The 22,225-nt window shown below is 44.5% G+C and overlaps 1 protein-coding gene across 2 annotated transcripts in view; it reads right to left on the bottom strand.

Annotated features, from left to right (window-relative positions):
- The window catches only part of UST (uronyl 2-sulfotransferase), a 294,746-nt gene that overhangs the window by 46,544 nt on the left and 225,977 nt on the right, over positions 1 to 22,225 (bottom strand). For both annotated transcript variants that reach the window (XM_066373034.1, XM_066373035.1), the window contains exons 6-7: positions 9,289 to 9,386; positions 6,444 to 6,601 (exon numbers count right to left, since the gene is read on the bottom strand). In XM_066373034.1, coding sequence (XP_066229131.1) covers positions 6,444 to 6,601; positions 9,289 to 9,386 — 256 coding nt within the window. The remainder of the gene's footprint in view (positions 1 to 6,443; positions 6,602 to 9,288; positions 9,387 to 22,225) is intronic.

The following is a 22,225-nucleotide window of genomic DNA, read 5'->3' on the forward strand; positions in this document are numbered from 1 at the left end:
CCTCTGTCCAGCCTGGGACATGCATCACTCCTTTGTCTAGGAGGTCTACTCTGTATATGCTATTCGCCTGTTAGTCACTTATCAAGTCAATGGTCTTCCAATCAACAGTATTCCAGTAACTCTTATTTCACTTAATGATGGCCCCAAAGCTCAAGAGTAGCCATGTTGGCCATGCAGATATGCCACAGAGAAGTCATAAAGTGCTTCTTTTAAGTAAAAAGGCAAGCCCAGAAAATATTTTTTAGAGGGGGAGAGACCACATTCACATAACTTTCATTACAGTGTATTGTTATAATCGTTCTATTTTGTTATTGTTCATCTCTTACTGTGCCTATTTTATAAAAAAGTATGTACTGGATAAAACATAGTACATATAGGGTTCAGTAATAGCCACTGTTTCAAGATTTCAGTGGGGGGTCTTAGAAGGCATCCCCTATAGATAAGGGGGACCACTGTATATATTTTTTAATCCACATAAACTTATTGTAAAACTCCATCCCTCTTCTTCCCCCAATTAGCTCTCATATTACATAATTTGGACTACTGCACTCAATTGTACTTGGAATGCTTTGATATTGAGGATCCCGGTTGTAGGCCCTAAGCTGAGCCTCACTGTACATCTGTGTCCAAGCCTTGTGTAAACTCCTGTCTGCAGATGCAAACTCGGTATTAGGAAACCACAAGTACTTCCTTGAGAAAATGGAGTGACACCGCCACCTGCTGGACAAAGTTTAATTCATTCACAGCGTTCAGAGGGACGTAATTCTGCACGTGGAATACAAACGGAAGGTTTTTTAAAGAACTGAATTTAAGGATCTTACTTAAAAAGCTCCATTAACTCTTTGGACACCCATCTTATGTCTACCAAATAACATGGTGTACAACAGTCTGAAAATTCAACGGTCAGCACAAGTTAATGGCAATTGGCACCAATCACATCTCAACGGTGGTGTTCATTTCATGTGGAAATTGTACCTTTCTGATATTTCTGGTAAGAGTTCAGGCGTAAAAACAGAGAGTTAAAAAAAACAAACAAAACAGTGACTTGGATGATGTGTGTTTTTCAAGTCCCTAAGAGTGACACTGTAGCAATAGTTTCAGTAAATTTATTACCCATGATTGTTTCAAGGACAAGGTGTTGGCCGGAATATAGCTGTCCCTTTCTCTTAGGGATACTGAAGATATTATTTCCTAAAGGTGTACGATTTCATAGTCACAGGTCAGCTATAACTAGTCAGATAAGTCAAGGTCTACCATCTCCTAGCTCTTTCTCCCTCTCTCTCTCTCTCTCTCTCTCTCTCATGCAGAAATTACAAAGGGAGCCTGAAGTCCTATTTTTTTCACAGACACAGACCCTATCTCTCCCCCTTGATGTAACTGGCAAGCCAATTATTGAATCCTTATCATATATTAAGCTCTGAGCTAAGGGCTTTACATAGATTTGATCAGGCACATCTCCCAACCTTGTGAAGCAGACAGTATTGTTTATGCATATTATACAGGTGGGGAAACTGAGGCTTAGAGGGGTTATGCCTTGCCTCTAGTTATATAGTTGATGAGTGGAGGAGCAGCTGTAATGCCTGTGCTCTAATCATTATGATATCCTGTCTTCTCAACAAAAATGCATAAGGTATGCACAGAAAGGCCTGGATATTGGGACCAGAGAGTTTAAATTGGGATCCCTGTCTCCATTACTTCAATATCATTGGTTACAGGGAAGAACTGATTCTGAGCAAGTAACTCTCCATCCAGGATTCTCTCATGTCCTCTAGGTGGCGATAGCCTCCATAACTAAACTTGGAAAATACTAAGTAAGGCAATGGGGACCATTCAAAGTTTTTATTGGCGGCTAGAAGGAAATCACCCTAAAACTTTTGCTAAAAATGAAAGGTAGAAAGAGAAGCCTTTAAAAATTCTATATGATACTTTAGTAGTATAATAATACAGACCTTAGAGATCACCCACCCAAAGCTGCACTTGCTCTGGGTCATATGGGCAGAACTGTAGCAGAAAAGAGGACTAGAAGTCTCTTCTAATATCCAATTCACTGTCTGGACGCTAGGTGGCGCTATTAAACTAGAACTGCTCAGTTCCTTGCCAAGTCAAAGGTTTATCAGGGATAGTCAACATTTTTATAACTCCCGCCCACTTTTGTATCTCTGTTAGTAGTAAAATTTTCTAACCGCCCACTGGTTCCACAGTAATGGTGATTTATAAAGTAGGGAAGTAACTTTATAAAATTTATAAAGCAGAGTTACAGTAAGTTAAAGCATATAATAATAATTACTTACCAAGTACTTTATGTCGGATTTTCGCTAAGTTTGGCAGAATAAATCTTTATAAAACAACTTACTATAGTTAAATCTATCTTTTTATTTATATTTTGGTTGCTCCACTACCGCCCACCATGAAAGCTGGAACGCCCACTAGTGGGCAGTAGGGACCAGGTTGACTACCACTGGTTTAGATAGATGAAGGGCATTTATATAATGACTATTCCTGTGACAAATATGCATTTAATCTGTCTTCAATTTTTTAAAATTTATTTTGGCCTTTAACACCTCTGTGATTTTATCTCCAAAGGAAATTATGACCAACAAAACACTGATAGCTCACAGCATGTCAGTTTTTAAGATCTAAGAAGGAAAAGTATTCTTGACCACGTTAATACTCATCGCTCAGAAACATGAGTTCTGCCTGTCTCCCATTTTGGTGGATGACTATGGATCATTCTCTCACATTCTTTGGGCTGTCTTCAGTTTCGCATTTTAAAGAGGTAAGCCATGAGCAAATGTAATCAAGACTAATCAACTAGAAATAAGACTCCATAGGTTAAACCAGGGAGGACGCTCTTAAGCAGTAAATCTGTTTGGGCCTTGGTCCTCCCCCTAATTTAGACTCTTACCCAGGTGGGGGGAGATTACTGAGCACTCACTGCCCCCTGGTTGGTAAGAAACACCTGAACGTGTCCTCTTCATAATCCAGCATGCTAAAACTTCCATTTTAATTCTGTCTTGAGTACTTATTATCATAAACTTCTTCTGAGATACACTAACTGAGTCTGCACAAAAATGCAGACTTTAATATAAAATAACTTTAACAAAACCATTTCTAATGATTAAGCTTCTGAAATACGTTTGTTAGGAAAAAAATCTACTTGTCAGCACACCTGCGCATGAGATATGAAGAGAGGATGGCCAACCGTCAAGCTGTTATTTAGGGAAGAAGTTGTTAACTTCTCTAAATGGCGGGTTATTGGAACAAGTTGTACTGATTGGAAAGAATTAAAGAATATTATTCTAATCTAAAATAAGTGACAACCCATTTGGGTGACAGACATTATTGTTTTCACCATCTCCCCAAACAGTCATTGTTATTCATGCCTTTTCTTAGCAGTGAGACTGCCATAAGTATTATATTTTTCATGTTGTTGGAAGGGGCTTACCAAAAATCGACACTCACACGTGTTTTGGGTTTGTTTTTGTTTTTTTTAAGTGAGAGGAGGGGAGGCAGAGACAGAGTCCCACATGTGCTCCAACTGGGATCCACCTGGCAAGCCCACTAGGGGGCGATGCTCTACGCATCTGGGGCCATTGCTCTGTTGATCAGCAACCAAGTCATTTTTTTTTTTTTTTTTTTAGTGTCTGAAGCCGAGGCCACAGAGCCATATTTAGTGCCAAGGCCAATTCACTCAAACTAATCGAGCCATGGCTGCAGGAGGGAAAGAGAGAGAGAGAGAGAAAGAGAGAAAGAGAAAGAGAGAGAGGAGGAGGGGGAGGGAAGGGGTAGGGGTGGAGAAGTACATGGTTGCTTCTCTTGTGTGCTTTGACTTGGAATCAAACCCAGGACATTCACTCGCCTGGCATGCTCTACCACTGAGTCAACTGGCCAGAGCCACACCTGCATTTTTGTAAATAACAGGACAAGCGCCAAAGGCCGGTGGCTGGTAGCCAGTGATATTTGAATCTTAGTCTGCCTCATGGTCAGGTAATCTATACTGATTTAAGGGTCATAAGGTTCCTTGATGTCTTACCTTTTAGTTTTTCTTCCCTTTGTGCTCTAGGCTACTGAGTTACAAAACTTCTTTTATAAAGGGCAAGAGCAATGATTCATGTGTGCCCAAATCCACGGTTTTGGACTAAAACAATGCACTGACAAGGCCTCACTATGGCTCTTCTTTGAACTGAACTGACACCAACCCTCTGGTTTGCGGCCATGAGGAAACAACACAGGTGTTTAGTCCTTTCAGAAGCTGAAACATCAGGGAACTGGCCAGGAGTGGCTAGCTGTCCGTGTCTTGCCCCCGGCCTTGGAGGGCGCAGAGAGCGCTTGGGACAGAGCGACTATGTCCCAGAGCTGGGCCTTCAGTGTCACCATAGAAAATCTCCCAAGAAGGGCCCAACACACCACGAAACCGTGAAAGTTACTGGAGAGTCACTCAGAGGTCCGTTTTGTTGCGAACAGGACACGTGGCAGCTGAAGAGTGATACTGGGTGGCATTCAAAACACTTAAGAACCAGTTCCACTCGGGAACTGAATGCGGGCCAGAGACCAGAAGACCCCCTTTCATTACTTCATTGACACTGAGGGGTAAGGGACAGCCAAGGCGGCGGGGCCCTTGAGAGTGGTGACCAAGGCAGAATAGATGCATGTTAACCACTAGTACAGCTGGACTGTGTCAGCTGGCCACGTGGGCCCTGCGTGTATGAAAACCTGTCACCCACTGTGCAGGGGGCCAGATATCCCTTACTCTCCTTGAGGCAGGAAGCCTCAGGGTCCTAACACACGGCCATGCCAAACCCAAAGGGGAAAACCATCTTTAATGGATAGGTAGAAAGACAAGCTAACGGCCACTAAAGTTTCAGAAATACGTTCTACTTTAATTACTGTGCCTACAGGTCACGGGACCAAGGCCCACAGTTTCTGAGAAGTCACATGTTTAAATGCAGCAAGCAGCCGGCAAGTCATGATGATATAACCCAAGAAAGTGGTAAAATGGGCTCTTTGGGGCAAGCTTTTTGTTTGTGGTTTATTCGTATTTAAGAAGAACAAAGATAAAAATGTCCTTATCTACGTTCTCAGGCCCGCAGCCAGAAGCTGATCTTCGGTGTGCTGAGCTGTGACATCCTGGACCCTGTAGTAGTTAGTGTTGGTTCCAGATCCCAGGATGGGTGGTGTGTGTGAGAGGGGCTCACGGATACTCTTCTTGGATGCTGGGACAAGGGTCTGTTCATCTTATTGACAACTATGTGTCACCAGGATTCAGCCAGCCTTTTATCTCACACTGTGTATCACACACACACACACACACACACACACACACCCTACACAACAAGTCAAGCCAAAGAGGTAAAACAACAAAGAGTCATGTAAACCATTTCATCAAAGGAGTCTAACTTAGGATAAGACCCTCTCTGCACAAAGACTGGAGCTTATCTCGTCTTAAAAAACTAAAAACTTGTCACAGCCGAGCTCTTTCAATGGCCCCTTGTTAGAAGGGCACAGGAAGACCCAGTTCCCCAAACTGAACTGTTTAGGGTTTATTATATGCTTCTCGTTATTCAAACCACACTTTCTGCTGAGGGGACACACCTGCAGGCACACCTGGTGGGCTCAGTCACGTTCCTGCGTGCAGGCGCATCGGAATTTATTTCTGAATGAGAGAGCTGGGACACAAGGCAGCGTCCAGCTGGGACACCAGCCAGGGCGGGACGCTGCCTCCCACTTCAGGACCACAACACAAAACCATCAACAGATTAGTGAATAAACATGTAAGGCTTGCTGCGGCAGCCGTAGACGAAGGAGCACGGGAAAGAAACAATGTCGTTTATCTTTCAGGATAAAATAATAATGACAGAAGTAGATGAATTTCTGAGAGTAATTATATTCATAGTGATACTACGGGCGACCTTCGTAATTGCTTTGTGCGCGTTCCCTGTCTTGCTTCTACTTGGGAGCCACTCATTCGGCGGAAGAAAATCCTAATTGCATTTTCAGCTTGGCGCTCTATCTATTCTACTTGCCAGGGTTTCGTTCGCCAAGGTGCCTTTGTCAAATGGAAAGAGGGCCAGAGGCACTTCATTGCATGATGGTTCCTTCACTCCCACAGGTTTCCATCAATGGACTGCAGACACGCACAAGCCTATGTGTTGGTTCTCGGCCGGGCAATAACGCCCAGGACAAAGCTGATGGACACGGTGCCCATGTCCCTGTCCAAAGGCAGAAACCGAACCACCACACCTTTAGAACACGGCGCGTTTATGTTTGGGCCGGAAGCTCAAGGTTTTTGGCATGCGGATCTCATGGTTCTAACCGGGCTTTGCAAGCCAGGGGAGCATCCCTTCCTGAACAGAAGAGGCGATTTCACCCCTTTATTTCCTGAGGCTTTTTCCAAGGCGAGTGACGCCTGAAACGGGGAGGAGCTTGCTTGCAAACAGAATTACCTGGGTCTTTGTAGATGCTGAGCACGCCCTTGAAGTAATGAGGTAAAAATCTTTCCAGTAAAAGCAGCACGTCTTCCAACTCTTCGAGAATCCCCACAAGCAGGAAGTTTTCATTCACGTTCAGTTTGGCTCTTTCGAGGGCCCACTCACCAGGCTCCCTTTATGGATACAAGAATCATTTTTAAATCAGAGACTTTTTTTTTAGTTGTAGCAACAAAAACATGCTGAAAGTTCTTCTACCCGCCTACCCCATTCGCAGAGGTCCCAACCCCGTTTCTTCAGGGACAAGCCCGCATGCAGCCTCTCCTGCAGCCCCGCCCCGGCCCTCCAGGGGGCACTCTCACCCCTGCCTTCTACCGCATCGCATTCACCTGTGTGTAATGCCCAGCTCAGGGCCCCGCAATTAGTATTTGTCAGAATTAGGACACAGGCACAAGCTGTTAGGTCCTAGTCCTGATAAATACTGACCAAGGGTCGATAAGACCGGCCCTGTAATAAGAGGCCGAAACAGAACCAATGACATGAAGACAGAAGTTCTGAAATGGAAAACTCACTGACTTAGGACTCAAAATAAAGGTCAGGTCGTGTCTGCCAATCATCTTACTCTTTCAAAGAGTTTAAAGATGATTTTTAAAAAAACTATAGAAGGAAAAGAGCTTCGTCGCATTTGTAGGGAAGGTCCCCACGTGGACAGCACGCGGGTGAGTGAGGGAAACTGAGGTGGCTGGTGTTGGGCACCCGGCTGGCCGGCCTGCACCATCTGGGGCTCCTGGAGCAGGCAGGCCTCTCTTTAGAAAACTGTACTAATAACCCTTATTCAGATCAACTAACTGGGGTCAAGGTGGAACATAGTAGCATTCTGAGAGGTTCTGAAAATCATCATGTCTGAACCAAGACAAGACATCACCAGGACTCTCTCCAAGATGAGGACATAGATAATTAAACTACTTGAGGGAGTTAGGATCATGTTTCTTGGAATACGTATCTTAATTGTATCAGAAAGTGAGTCATCTGGCTGCAGACTGTCCCAGTATCTGAAGTACTGACCGTGAACTGGGTGGCCTTTATTACAGGGGGGAGGGGAGCCTCCCGAACTCAGGAAGTTTAGAATGAAGCAGAAAATGGACACTTCTAGTTCCGGAATGCTGACCATAAACAGACTCTTGTGCTATGGTACACTCAGCACAGCGACCATACACAGAGCAGGCAGTGGTCTCCAGTCGGCGAGAAGTACAGGGACTGAGCTGCAGCCTGGGACACAGTTCTCTCCCCTGGACTCCTCAGGAGCACAGTGACCTTCTAATTCATGTTTTCTCTGCAGAAAAACGTCCTTCCTGGTAACAGGGATTGTATTCCACCGAGGAAAGACGGTAGTCATTGTTACTGCTGTTCCTTCTGCAGACTACACGTGTCTAGCACAGTGAATTCCAGCTGTTGCCAGACCAGGATCCCCCGGGGTGGGCACAAAGGCCTGCCCCACCTGCGAGACTGTGATGCAGTTGGGGTTCCTAACAAGTACCCCAGGGATGCTGATGTGGGAGGTGGGTGATCACATCCTGGGGGCCTTATGATCTGAGTAAGTTTCTCTCTAGAGAAGGTAATCACTGGTATTTTCCTCTTTTGATTAAGTATGTCTCCTGAGAGAGCTATTATCTATCTATCTATCTATCTATCTATCTATCTATCTATCTGTCTATCTATCTATTTATTTTTAGCAAGAAGGTCAGAGAGACAAGGAGAAAGATGAGAAGCATCAACTTATAGTTGTGGCACTTTAATTGTTCATTGATTGCTTCTCATACATGTCTTGACTGGGCTCCAGCTGAGCCAGTGACCCCTTGCTCAAGTCAGCGACCTTGGGCTCAAGCCAGAGACCATGGGGTCATGTCAATGATCCCACGCTCAAGCTGGTGACCCTGCACTCAAGCTGGCGACCTGGTTTTTTTTTTGTTTTTTTTTGTTTTTAAATTTTTCTGAAGCTGGAAACGGGGAAAGACAGTCAGACAGACTCCCGCATGCACCCGACTGGGATCCACCCGGCACGCCCACCAGGGGGCTATGCTCTGCCCACCAGGGGGCGATGCTCTGCCCCTCCAGGGCGTTGCTCTGTTGTGACCAGAGCCACTCTAGCGCCTGGGGCAGAGACCAAGGAGCCATCCCCAGCACCCGGGCCATCTTTGCTCCAATGGAGCCTCAGCTGCGGGAGGGGAAGAGAGAGACAGAGAGGAAGGAGAGGGGGAGGGGTGGAGAAGCAGATGGGCGCTTCCCCTGTGTGCCCTGGCCGGGAATCGAACCCGGGACTTCTGCACGCCAGGCCGACGCTCTACCACTGAGCCAACCGGCCAGGGCCCAAACCTGGGGGTTTTGAATCTGGGACCTCAGTGTCCCAGGTTGATGCTCTATCCACTGTGGCACCACAGTCAGATACTACTGTCAAATTTTGGGTATGAGCATCCAGTGTTTCAGACCCAATTAGACATGCCACACAAGCCAAGGCAGTTGTTGATGAGTGTCATTGTGGAGGAGCAGGCTGGGGCTCACTTACCTCCCGGTCCTTACTACCTCATAGCTCTGTAGTGTTAAATACAAAAAAGAGTTTTGTTGGCATTCCAGTGACACAGCTTTATGGGGTAGTCTCAAGGCCTTTGTTGTAAAATGACTTGTTAATATTTTATTTACAGGATATTCAGAGTCTCACATGAGATTTGTCAAAGACTAAGAGGGTTTATTAACTGAATTCTGGGAGGCTGAGAGACGAGAGAGAGAGAAGATTCCTTCACAGTGCTGTGGGCAGGTTTCTACCCCTGTCCTCCCCGAGAGCACTCCAGGAGCCTGTAGTCTTTACCTGCATCTGGGATGCTGTCCACAGAAGTACGGAATGATGTAAAATAACCTGGGGTTGGAACACTCGGGATAGTTCTCAAGAATGCACTCATTGATGTCCTGGAAGAGAAAACACAGCCATAAGATGCTCAGCAGCCTTGGCAAGTGCCTTGTCAAGCGCCACGCAGTGTAGGTATAACCGATGCCTAAATTGCTTAGGCAAGCCTGAGATGTCAAGAACTGGAAGATTTCACGGGAATGCTTCCTTTTTGCCCGCACACCATCCTGCTCCACTGGCCCCGTGCACGTACGGTCAGAGCATGTCAGAGCGTGCTGGTCCTGGTGCCTAGATGGCATCTCTGCATTTCCCAGGGGCCCGGAGTCTGTAGCGCTATCATAAGCATCTGGGGAGCAGCTCTGGCCACTGGGGCTTGTTGTGGCCCCAGCAGTGACCAGCCAACCAGTAGGTATACAGTTGGCACTTAACACATATTTGTTGAATGAATTCAGTATGACTTAATCCTTAATACATTCTAACTTAATCAGAGATCCCCATACAGCCAGCCGCGTAGAAATGTGTTTCCAAGTCCAACAAAATAATTGTAGAGTGCCTACAATAGTCACATAAAGGGTTTGTCCATTTAGGAGGGGCTGTAAGATCATTTCTAATGTTATATTAGGTTAGAAAGGGACAGGATGTTTATACGCAGACATTCTCTCCCGTTCAAGGGCAGCAGTTACGATTGCCAGCTTTCCTATTTCTCTTCCCCGAGGTTAATTAAACACGGCGTCTCTGTAAGCAGCACTAGAGCTTACATGGCTTGCTGGGGTGAGTTAAGGGGCTAAGCACCAACTGCTATCAGGGCAGATTACGCTGACAGCCTAGATAAGACTCTGGGTCTTAGGTGTTTCTAGGGAGAAAGGATAACCTGATTTACAAACACACCAACAGCTGTGTTGGTGCTCTTCCATAGACCATGCTTTTCAAGGCAAATCAAGAGAGGATGTAACTCGCAAACATGGTCACACGGTTGACGGAGTTTCTCAGTCATTTGCAGCCACTGTATCTGATATGATAGGGCTAGGAGGTCATTATCAATATGTGTGTATATTTTAAATTGCAAATAAGAAAAATTCAACTTAAAACCTTTTTAAAACAATAACCCATTCTCTCTCCCTTACTCTTTCTTTGGTTTACATATTAATTAGATCAATGACACAATTACAACAACAAATTCAACTGAAACAAACAGATTCAGCAACGAACAAACCCGAAGCACTTGACTCTCCCATGGGAGGCAGAGGGGGACAGTTCCCAGAAAGAGAACTACAACTGCTTCTCGACTTAAGTCTTGATTGAAATGTTGTAAGTCAAAAACGCATGTTATACATCTCACCTACTGAACATCATAGCTGAGCCCAACCAACTCTGAACCTGCTCAGAACACTTACCTCCATGAGCTACAGCTGGGCAAAACCATCTCGCTGTCATTGTCCAAAATTGTGAGAGAGTATCGTCCGGCATATCACTAGCCCAGGGCAAGATCAACATTCAAAATTCAAAGGATGGTTTCTACTGAATGCATAATGCCTTACTGTGCATAGAAATCCATTGAAAATGCACGATGTCAGACCCCAAATCCCTTTCTAAGAAGAATATGACACGGAGCTAAGAATAATCGTCATTAAAAGATTTATTACAAGCAAGTATGGCAGAACTTAAATGCTCATTAATGGGAGACTGACCCACAGAGGAGCTGGGGCACATGCCTGCAGTGAACTGGGGGTACCTGGGAAGGGTAAGGTCGCCCTCTAGTGTCCTCCCTGAAAAGTATCCGTGATGAACTTTCAAATGAAAAAAAGGTCAATTATAGCAGTGGTCCCCAACCCCTGAGCCGCGAACCGGTACCGGTTCGTGGGCCATTTGGTACCAGTCCACAGAGAAAGAATAAATAACTTACATTATTTCCGTTTTATTTATATTTAAGTCTGAACAATGTTTTATTTTTAAAAAATGACCAGATTCCCTCTGTTACATCCATCTAAGACTCTTGATGCTTGTCTCGGTCACGTGATACATTTATCTGTCCCACCCTAAAGGCCGGTCCGTGAAAATATTTTCTGACATTAAACTGGTCCATGGCCCAAAAAAGGTTGGGGACCACTGAATCATAGGACACTGTAAACACGTAGGACCATTGAAAAACAAATATATATATATATATATGTATATTTACATAAGCACAAACGTATCTGTACTGATACACACCAAACTGCTTCAAGTTATTATGTATGGCGGCAGTAGGTGTAAAAGTTTATGGGAATACATCGAACTCTTCTCCTACACTATTCATTTTTGAAATGTTGGCTTTTATCATATCGTTTGTATTTGACTTTCATCATCAGAAAACTATAAGGAGATTTACACGCTGTAAAACAAACCCAAGCCCGCGTGGGAGGGTGACCGGGTCTGCCATGAGGATGCCCAGACCTCTCTTCCTCCTTCACAGCCTGGGGGTCCCCTGGCAGCTGGCCTCCTCGGGGACCTGAGCCGGAGGTCAGAGGGGCCCAGGAAGTGGGCTGCGGTCAGAGGGAGGGAGTAGGAGCTGTGTGAGAAGCAGATCGCAGGGGAGCCCTGGCCGGGGCAGGTGTGGTCGGAGGCAGCAGGGTCTGTCTCCTGAGGTCGAGATAGCACACCAGAGAGCGGAATAAAGTGATGATGGTTTAGGGGGTGTCCAGAAGTCTGTCCCGTACACAACCAGTCCCTCAAAGACCTGTATTAACAGGAGGGTCTGTGCGATGAAACCCCCCAAACCTGCCCTCAGTGACTCTCACAGCCCCTGTGCTTCCCCAGTTCCTTTACGGCGGTCTTTAAAACACTTGTGTCTTTGTCTGATTTATTTCACTGAGTAGAATATCCTCTAGGTCAGTGGTTCTCAACCTTTCTAATGCTGTGACCCCGCAATACAGTTCCTCATGTTGTGGTGACCCCAAACCAAAAAATAATTTTGGTGGCTACTTCATAACTGTAATTTTGCTACAGTTATGATTCAGAATGTAAATACCTGATATGCATTATGTATTTTCCGATGGCTTTAGGCGACCCCGCTGGGGTCATGACCCACAGGTTGAGAACCGCTGCTCTAGGTCCATCCATGCTGTCACAATGGGAAGATTTTATTCTTTTTTATTTTTTTATTTTTTTACAACCGAGTAATATTCCATTCTGTCCACTCATCTATTGCTGGGCGCTGGTGTGGCTTCTGTAGCTTGGCTGTTGTAAATAACGCTGCAATGGACAGAGGTGCACCTATGCTTTCAGTAGTGTTTTGGGCTTCTTAAGACACATTCCCAGAAGTGTTTTAGGTTTCTTTGGATATATACCCAAAAGTGGAACCACGAGCTCATAAGGCAGTTTCATCTTCAATTTTTTTTAGAAACTTCCATACAGTTTTCCACTGTGGCTGCACCAGTCTGCCCTCTGACCAACAGTGCACCATATAATTTCACTTATGTGTGAAATCTAAAGAACAATATAAGTGAACAAACCAGACAGAAACAAACTTACGGGTCCAGAGAACAGACTGACGATTACCAGAAGGGAGAGGTGTTGGTGGGGACGGGTGGGAAAGGTGAAGGGCCTGAGAAGCACCAAGTGGTAGTTACAGAACAGTCCTGGGGATGGAAAGTACAGCCTAGGGAATACGGTTAAAAGTACAGTAATAACTATGGATAGAGTCAGATGGGTCTTGGCAACATCAGGAGGAACACTAAAACAGGGGTCCCCAAACTTTTTACACAGGGGGCCAGTTCACTGTCCCTCAGACCGTTGGAGGACCGGACTATAAAAAAAACTATGAACAAATCCCTATGCACACTGCACATATCTTATTTTAAAGTAAAAAAACAAAACGGGAACAAATACAATATTTAAAATAAAAAACAAGTAAATTTAAATCAAGAAACTGACCAGTATTTCAATGGGAACTATGGGCCTGCTTTTGGCTAATGAGATGGTCAATGTGCTCCTCTCACTGATCACCAATGAAAGAGGTGTCCCTTCCGGAAGTACGACAGGGGCAGGATAAATGGCCTCAGGGGGCCACATGTGGCCCCCGGGCCGTAGTTTGGGGACCCCTGCTGTAAAGTATGATTGTCTAACTACTATGCTGTTACCTGAAACTATATAAAAAATGATGTTAAATGTAAAACTACAATTGAAAACAATTCCATAAAAGAAAAAGGAGCCTGTGTCATGAGTACTTGTGAAGATGGTGAGTCCATGAGCACAGGCTGTTGGCTACTGTGTGTCCAGCACTCAGCACTCTGCCCGGAAGGAGCAGGGATGCGATAGTCAGTAAACGGAGGGACCAACGGCAGAGGAAAAAGCCAAGACTCGGCCATGCTCTGTCCCCAGAGGTGCTGGCTTAGGGCTTGGAGCAGTGGGCAGAGGGGTGGGGGGCGAGAAGGCTGAAGAGCTGCAGGAGCCTAAGAAGGCCAGGTGTCTATTGGAATCCACAAATAACCTCACAAGGTCAATTTACGGGAAGACATAAATTCTTAGTGGAAGAAGTGCCTTTAACAATTCTTCTCTTTGATCAAGGCATGTCCCGGGGGGGGGGGGGGGGGGGGGGGGAATTTGAGAGCTTTCCATTTGCGCCCATTAGGCTGATGAATGGTGTTGGCCACAGCCATCCTAGGCCATAGGAGGACATAAATAAAAGATGACTCAGGTGTAAGATCAAGCAGAAGCTGTGGGGACCCTCGCATTTGTCTGCCTCCAGCTTAGTCGCGGTGCACGGTGACGCCTCCAGCTTAGCCGCGGTGCACGGTGACGCCGCTTCCCAGCAGCTCAAGGACGAGGGGCCACAGGAAACTGCTTCGGGCCACTCACACAGTGCACTCTTCCTGGAACTGAGCACGTCAGCGTGAGCGTTCAGGGTCCTGGGAAACTGAATGGGACGAGCGTCAATATGGCCGCTCTCACAGTGTTCTGCTTTGACAGGCACCATGCAGGCTCCCCTCCCCCACCCTGCCCCCCAGTGTTAATGGTTTTATCTTTGGCGTAAGGCTTCACTATCCTGTGTTGGTTTACAGTCACCTTTTATACTCAGTTCTCTTAGTACATATACACATATACATTCATTTTATTTTTCAATTACAGTTTACATTGAATATGATTTTTGTGTTAGTTTCGGGTGTACAGCATCGTGGGTTCGACATTCATGTACTTGACAAAGTGGTTCCCCCTGATATTTCCAGTACCGGCCTGGCACCCTACATCGGTATTACAGTATCATTGACTATAATTCCTATGTCGTACTTTACTTCCCCGGGACTGTTCTATAACTACCAGCTTGTAGTTCTGAATCCCTTCGCCTTTTCCACCCGGTCCTCCAACCCCTGTTCCCTGGCAACCCTCAGTCTGTTCTTCGTATCTGTGAGTCTTTCTACTTTGCTTACTTTGCTCTTTAGACTCCACATATAAGTGAAATCATATGGTGCTTGTCTTTGTCTGACCTATTTCACTTGGCATCATACATTCTAGGTCCATCCATGCTGTCACCAATAAGATTTCATTCTTTTTAATGGCTGAGTAATATTGTATATAGTTCATATACATTTTTATATGACTATGCAACTTCATTTTTTTTTTCTTTTCATGTGGTACTCCTAGGATAAGGTTGCTTTAAACAAAAAAACTTTAATTTTATTGTAAGCTTTGCTCTAAGAGTGTCATCATGCTTGATGACTTAAGCCACTTCAACCCATATTTGCCAGTGCTTGGTCTATGATCTGCTCATCTGGTCCCAAGACTGTGGCCTATACCACGGGCACTCCACCGTGCTCTGCCCTGCCTGAGTCTAGCCTTCTTATAAGATTAGGTCTAAAGATAAGACTCTATTTTACTCATATTCTCTATAATTAAGATAATCATTTTAATTGCCAAAACTACAAAAAAATAAAAAAAAAACCCCAAATCCAAACCATTTTTGTTGAAATTTATTTCAAACTGTACTAGTTTTGGAAGTATAATCTAACATTCTCTAGGTTTCTTTTGTGGGTTCATCTTCTTCCTCTTTGATCTTACAGAAAATTCATCATGTATCAATTTGCTCCTGTAATATTTTCATATGATGAATGAACGGCACTCGCTTTTGAAATGCCCCCTGGGTCAAAGGAAACGACAGCCACAGTCAGACCCTGGGGGGGGGGGGTCATGCCTGATTCCTCTCTCACCCTCACTCTCCACGCTCAACTGTCTGGTCCTGCCACTTGTCCCCCACGTGGTTCCCTAACCTGCATCCTCCCACCCACCTCACACCACGAGCTCCTGCTTAGCTCCACCCCAGCCACTTAGTATTTCTTTCTTTCATCTCTTCTCCCAGAATGTATGTGCCATGCAGGCACCCCAGTAACTTATTGAAAATGCAAATACACCCATATCGCTCTCCTGTTCAAAACCTTTGAAGGATTCTTGACCAATGTGGTGGGAATCATGTTCATTTAGGGCACTTACTACTAAAAATGCTAATTCCCTGGTCCTTCTTTCAGAGTGTTTGATGTAATAGGTTTGTCTGGGACAAGGCTAGGAGTCTGCACTTAAAAAGAGAACCTCTGGCAATTTTGAGACGGTGACCACTCTTCGTGAGCTGTCAATGCTGTGCCATTAGGGTCTAGGCCTTTTGCTTATCTGTCTTCTTCCTGGAATTTCCTTCTGCCTCTTCCCTGGGACTCAACAGCAGGCCCAGGTCTGGGAGCTAGCTGGTCCTGGCTGGCCGAGGGCTAGCACACTCCGGTCCACCCGGAGAGAAAGGAAGGTTCCGGAAGCCGGAGAAGAATTCAGGATCTGACACCAAGTTCCAGGTGACTCCTGGTGAGCCTTCTGAGTAGACAAAGTAGGCGGAACCCACACAGTGTGGTTTGGGGCGTCCTCTGCATCACAGTCCCCATTTTTTAGAACCCCCCCCACCTCTCATCTAGTTGACAGTGGTCCCACACTTTGTTCATTTAATAGAAGATAAAATAAATAAAGTCTCCTTTGTGTATTTCTCATTCATTCTATAAGCTTTCATTATTCAATCCTTTCTAAGCCTATAGCTACTCCTGGGCCCAGAAAGGAGCGAGTTAGGATTTCCAATAAAAGGGAAAATCAAGGTACACTCAGTGTCTATGGAGGGGGAGGGTGTGCCAGATGGGGAGGGCTGCAGGACCCCCGGCTCTATCAAAGCCGGAGGGGCTGTGTTCTGTAAGATTTTACTTAATAAAAAGTTCTAAATCTAAAAACCATTGTTTTATGCCTGCATACAGAAGCCCATGATGTTGGAACAGCTAGCACGACCCTATTCTGGGGCCCCATCTCATCCCTGGACTTGTTTCTTGTTTCCAAGGTGCAGGTCCTCTGAGTTATCTGCCTCTAGGACCTGAGGCCAGGTTCGCTGCCTGTGTCTGGGCCTCTCTCTGTCTCCATAGCTCCCTCGCACGTCCGGTTCCTCCAGGAGAGGGGGCTCTGATTGGCTCTTCCTAGGTAGCGGCACTGAAGGCATCGCCTATTGCTTCTGAATACCAGGTCTGTCACCAGGCTCTGTTGGGGCCCAACAGGCACGTCATCACGTCACTGCACTTCAACTTGCCCGTTGCCACTTTACGTTCTGCCTGTTGGACTGGTCATGCTCCACAAGGGATGGGCGGGTCCTGTGTCCCCACCTGATCACACTGCTCCTGCTCTTGCCCTGTATAAGCAGGTGATTCTCATTGGAGGGCTCAGGGAAGCTGAGCTCACTAATTGGGTCCTGCAATTAAAGAGCACCTTATGGAAAAAAAATAAAAATATGAGAAAACGTTTTCCTCTTCTTGTCCTTGCTAGGGTCCAGGCTGTTGAGAGTCTACTCTTCTCTCTACCTTACTCTCTAAGGGAAAAGGGGGCTCCTTGTCACCAAGGAGAAGAGTAGATTTCTCGTGCGTGCAGCAGTATTAAATGTGAGGTAGTCTCTATATTCTAAATCAGGGATCGGGAACCTATGGATTGCGAGCCAGATGTGGCTCTTTTGATGGCTGCATCTGGCTCGCCAACAAATCTTTAATAATAATAAAAAATAACATTAAAAATATAAAACATTCTCATGTATTACAATCCATTCATTTCCTACTGCTCATGTTCATGGTTGCGGGTGGCTGGAGCCAATCACAGCTGTCCTCCGGGACAACACCAAATTTTTATTGGATAATGCATAAGGTACACGGGTCGTTGTATGGCTCTCACAGAATTACATTTTAAAATATGTGACGTTCATGGCTCTCTCAGCCGAAAAGATTCCTAACCCCTGCTCTAAATGTCAAAAAAAAAAAAAAAAAAAATCTTTTCAAACACATGGCACTTGTTATTAAGAAGAAAATTAATTTACTGTAAATTTGGTCTCTCGTGTCAACCCCTCAGTGATTTTAGTTTTCCATGTCTGTTGTGAATGAACAGAGGCTCTTTGGGTTTGTTAAGAGCTGCGGTGTCAACCTGGCCTTCACAAAGGCACACTGCTCACTGGTGGGGTGCTGGGCAGCTTTCCCGAACTCAGCTCCCAGACTTGCTGCAAGCCACACCTGCTGGGCCCAGTGCTGCTCCAGGCTTCGGGGCAGGAAGGGCCGCCAAGTATGCAGAATTCTGCCAGATTGTGTGGTTATTTTATTAGGCAGCTAAATGTCTACAGATTCTAGTGTAAAAACACTGGGCCCGACCCGGTTTTGTAAAAACATTTTCAAAGGGAAAAGTGGAGTACATTATCAGTCGCTAAGTCTCATGATTCTAGCTCTTTTGGCTAATCATCATCTTCCTTCCTTCCATGTATGATGTCTGGACTGTTAGCACAAAGAACGTCTTTAAGCAGAGATTAGCTCCAGTGGGAGTTACTTTAGAAATCAATGGATACCCTAAATTTTGTACAAGTGGGACATTTTATGAGAGTCTATCTTGACAAAAAGTTTTGGGCATACATTTTATAGAATTATAAATTATGAGGACTGTATTCAGTGATTAGCTGAAGGAATAGTAAGGAAAAGTTCAAGTATGATAATTGTTTCTTTAATGCTATTGATTAGAAATAAAACACAAGATAGAACTTTACCTGAGTTTCTAATTTCAAATTTTGAACTTAAATTTTCTTCCATAGTTTACATCTGTGATGCCACAATATAATCTAATGTAATTTTATTTCAGAGATTTTTAATTTGGCATAGCTCAAAATTGATTGATCATTATGTTTAAACAATTCAAGTAGAAATCTTCAATAAACTAAAGCTAAGACTTAAATTATGTTATAAATTAAGGCATCTACTGTATATAAGGTATCATGGTAAGCACTAGGTGCCAAGAAGCTGACAAATATTTGTATCTATCTACTTTTATTTGTAATTTATAATATGCATTCTTACTAACATTCCCATAGAACCCTGGCTGGCAAACTGTGGCTCATGAGCCACATGCGGCTCTTTGGCCCCTTGAGTGTGGCTCTTCCACAAAATACCATGTGTGGGTGCAACCTCGATAAGAAATGTATCTACCTATATAGTTTTAAAAATTTGGCTCTCAAAAGAAATTTCAATCATTGTACTGTTGATATTTGGCTCTGTTGACTAATGAGTTTGCCGACCACTGCCATAGACTATCTTCTTGGTAGCTGATTCCTTTTATTTCTATATATTGTCTCTTTTTATTAATGCTTTTGCCTTATATTAAAATGTGAGAATGAGAATGAATCTTCCACTCAGAACGAGCCTATAGACCAAACATTAAAGCACATGAAAAGAAACATAGTTAGTAAAATCTATTGTTGGCTCATTAATTCATGCCAGATGGTTTCAGGGAACAATCTGACAAGACTTTAATATAAGTATGCCTAGGATGTTGAAAAGATAAAAGAACAAAAAACTTCCTTTAAAGAAAGGGCAGGAAATTATAAGACAAAAACACAAAACAAGAACATGAAGATATTAAAAAAGAATGATAAATCTTAAAAGTAAAAAATACGGTCATTAAAATAATTTAAGAAATGGGATAAAGTCTAAACTGAATGGATATATAGAGAAAATTTGTGAGTTAGAAAGTAGTCATAAGAAACTGACCAAAAATGCAATTTAGAGAGATTAGAGAGATAGATGATAGATGGACAGACAGATAGATAGGGTGAGCGGTTAAGGGGTATGGAAAAGAGATTGTCAAGTCCCAATAGTCATTCAGTAGGAGTTCCAGAAAAAGAGAATGGTGAATTGGCAGGGAAGACATAGTTAAGCTACTAAAGAATAGAATATTCTAAAACTAGAGATGTGATTCTTTAGGCTAAAAGTATGCCATTGGTTCTGAACAAATAGCAGTTAACTTTATACCCAAATACTTTAGAGGGAAATGCTAGATATGAAGGGAAAGGAAGAAAAGTAGGTGACGAATGAAGGAACCACAATTAGGTTGATGGCAGATTTCTTTCCTCTCCTTTCCTCCTCTGCCTGTCTCCCTCCCTCCCTCGGTTCCTCCCTCGTGGTTCTGTGGTAACTACCATGCAGACTCTTGGCACAGTCCAGAACCATGTCTTGTTTGTAGTTCTCATCGTATGGGAACAATAGGGCTATTACATATCTGGTTACCAAGCAGCAAGAATTTAATTCCTATTTATGAGGCTGTGGCTTTCCAGCATCACTAGGTCCACAAACTCTTATAAAAGCCATAGTTCCCAGTGACAGGTCAGCAGTCCTTTTGTTCAGCTTCCTTTGCTTGAGCGTGAGGGAAAGCATATTCCCCCACCACAGGCCCTTACAGCACGGAGCCTGGTTCTGGTCTCCATATTGACAGAGAGCACGTTTCGTCCCCTTTACCTTGCGGGAGCCCAGTCCCTGGCTGCCGCTGCTCTGTGCTGACCAGAGCGCAGCTGGCCTGCGACTTCACCATTGCTCACCACTCCAGTATTGTTCCAACCATGGGGATACTCCTCTTATTTTTTAACCTGGTGAATCCTTTTGATTTCCTGTTTCCATATTGTATCTATCATTACTGTGTGCTTGGGGCCAAGGGAGTGTGAAATCACTACACCATCTCGATGTGGTCCTATACTGACTATTCATGCTTTTTTCCTACGGGGAGGACTAGCAGAAAAAATACTGAGTGCAGAGGTGTGGGCGAGAGTACGGGGAGCGCACCTTGCTGAGTCAGAGGAGAGAAGCTTGGGGAAACGTCAGGTCTGTACAAAGCCAGGTCGCATGCGTATTGAATTGTAATCATTTTTGCTTCACAAGTATGTCAGAGAGCATAGGGCCAATGCAGTGTCGCCGGACAGCAAAGGTATGATTCCTAAGAATTCTTCTCACAGACCTTGCAGGACATTAACATTTCATAGTAGTGACTTTATTATAATGTTGTACTTAATCTATTAATTCAAGTATGTTGCCAACTTTCAATATTTGAAGTATGCCCTGAATACAAAAATGGCATAATCTTTGCTCTGCATATTCTTGATGGCTATTATATGGACTCTAAATTTTTGCAAGAAAAGTTTCATGTCTCCTCTCTGTATCGTGGTACCCACCCATGGCCAGGCAAGTTGCTCTCTTGTAGCTCATAAAAGTAGCCCTTGAAGATGCTAAAATTTGAATTTGAATTGTGCTTTGCCTATGTCTAGCACATCGCCCTGGGAATCTGATAAAAGCTTTCAGGAGACGGTACTGTTTTGCAATAAACAACATCATAAAAAATTCACCAGCAGGGTAAAATCAGGGATGCAAGCACTGCTAAAATTTTTTACGAAAAGTACTTAAATGATATTGTGGATAAAAATACATTATTGTGGGTACTTTTTTTTAGCAAACATCTGCATGACTGAAGTGTCATTAGATGACCTATAACATACTCCCTGCTAGAAAAGGTGCATTTCAGATGTGGCCTCACTAAGAAGAGTCATGGCTTTGGAATTTTGTGATTTTAGTCTCCAAGCCAGTAAAAACACCATGTGGCTGGACCTCTGCCACTAGCAGCTCTGCTGTGAGCTCGAAAAGTGTCGTCCTGGTCAACCAGGCACATGGAAGCCCCCTGAGGCTACATGCAGGTAGCCCAATGCATAGGTGACAGGCCTTTGCAGAAGTATGCTGAGATTTGGAAGAATACCGTCAAGGGAACAATCTGTCCTTCTAATTTAACTAATATGGAGATGCTGACTGTACCCTTAAAACAGGCGTCCCCAAACTATGGCCCGCAGTCTGCATGCGGCCTCCTGAGGCCATTTATCCGGTCCCCGCCGCACTTCCGGAAGGGGCACCTCTTTCATTGGTGGTCAGTGAGAGGAGCACTGTATGTGATGGCCTTCCAGTGGTCTGAGGGACAGTGAACTGGTCCCTGTGTAAAAAGTTTGGGGACCCCTGCTTTAAAATAAGCAGGTCAGATGTACGGAGAGGCCCACCCCCCTCCGTCCTACCGGGTTGCATAGAAAATGGCCAGGTCTCCGCTCTATGGGCTCTCTGTGGGTATAGCGGTATGATATCACTTGAATGGATTTTCCATGGATCCTATGGGATCTTCTGCAATTGACCATTCTAGATCTTATTATAGCCATGGAAACACATTTTAACTTTGACTGCTCTTTATGTAACACCAGAAGGAAAAGACTATAGTAAAAGTTAGGCTGAAGATCAGAAGGACCAGTGAGGATTTTACTTAAAGGTTGAATCATGAAGTGGAGATAAATGCATCAATACCTCAAAGCTGTTCGTTTCACCAGTTAAGGCACACCCAGGAGGTGGGCTGAGTCTCAACCCTGTCTCGTACTTCCTGGAGGTGGTACTAAGCCAAAAACGGAGGCTAGAGCAGACCTTCGCAGACAGCACGAACCTTTGTGAGTGCAAGAATGGCAGGAATTCCTGGGAAACCAAGTATTTCCTTCAAGGGTATCATACCATGAAAATTATTTATGACCCCTTTGGGCCACACA

Source organism: Saccopteryx leptura, chromosome 3 (genome assembly GCF_036850995.1).
Source record: "Saccopteryx leptura isolate mSacLep1 chromosome 3, mSacLep1_pri_phased_curated, whole genome shotgun sequence".
Taxonomy (NCBI): Eukaryota; Metazoa; Chordata; class Mammalia; order Chiroptera; family Emballonuridae; genus Saccopteryx; species Saccopteryx leptura.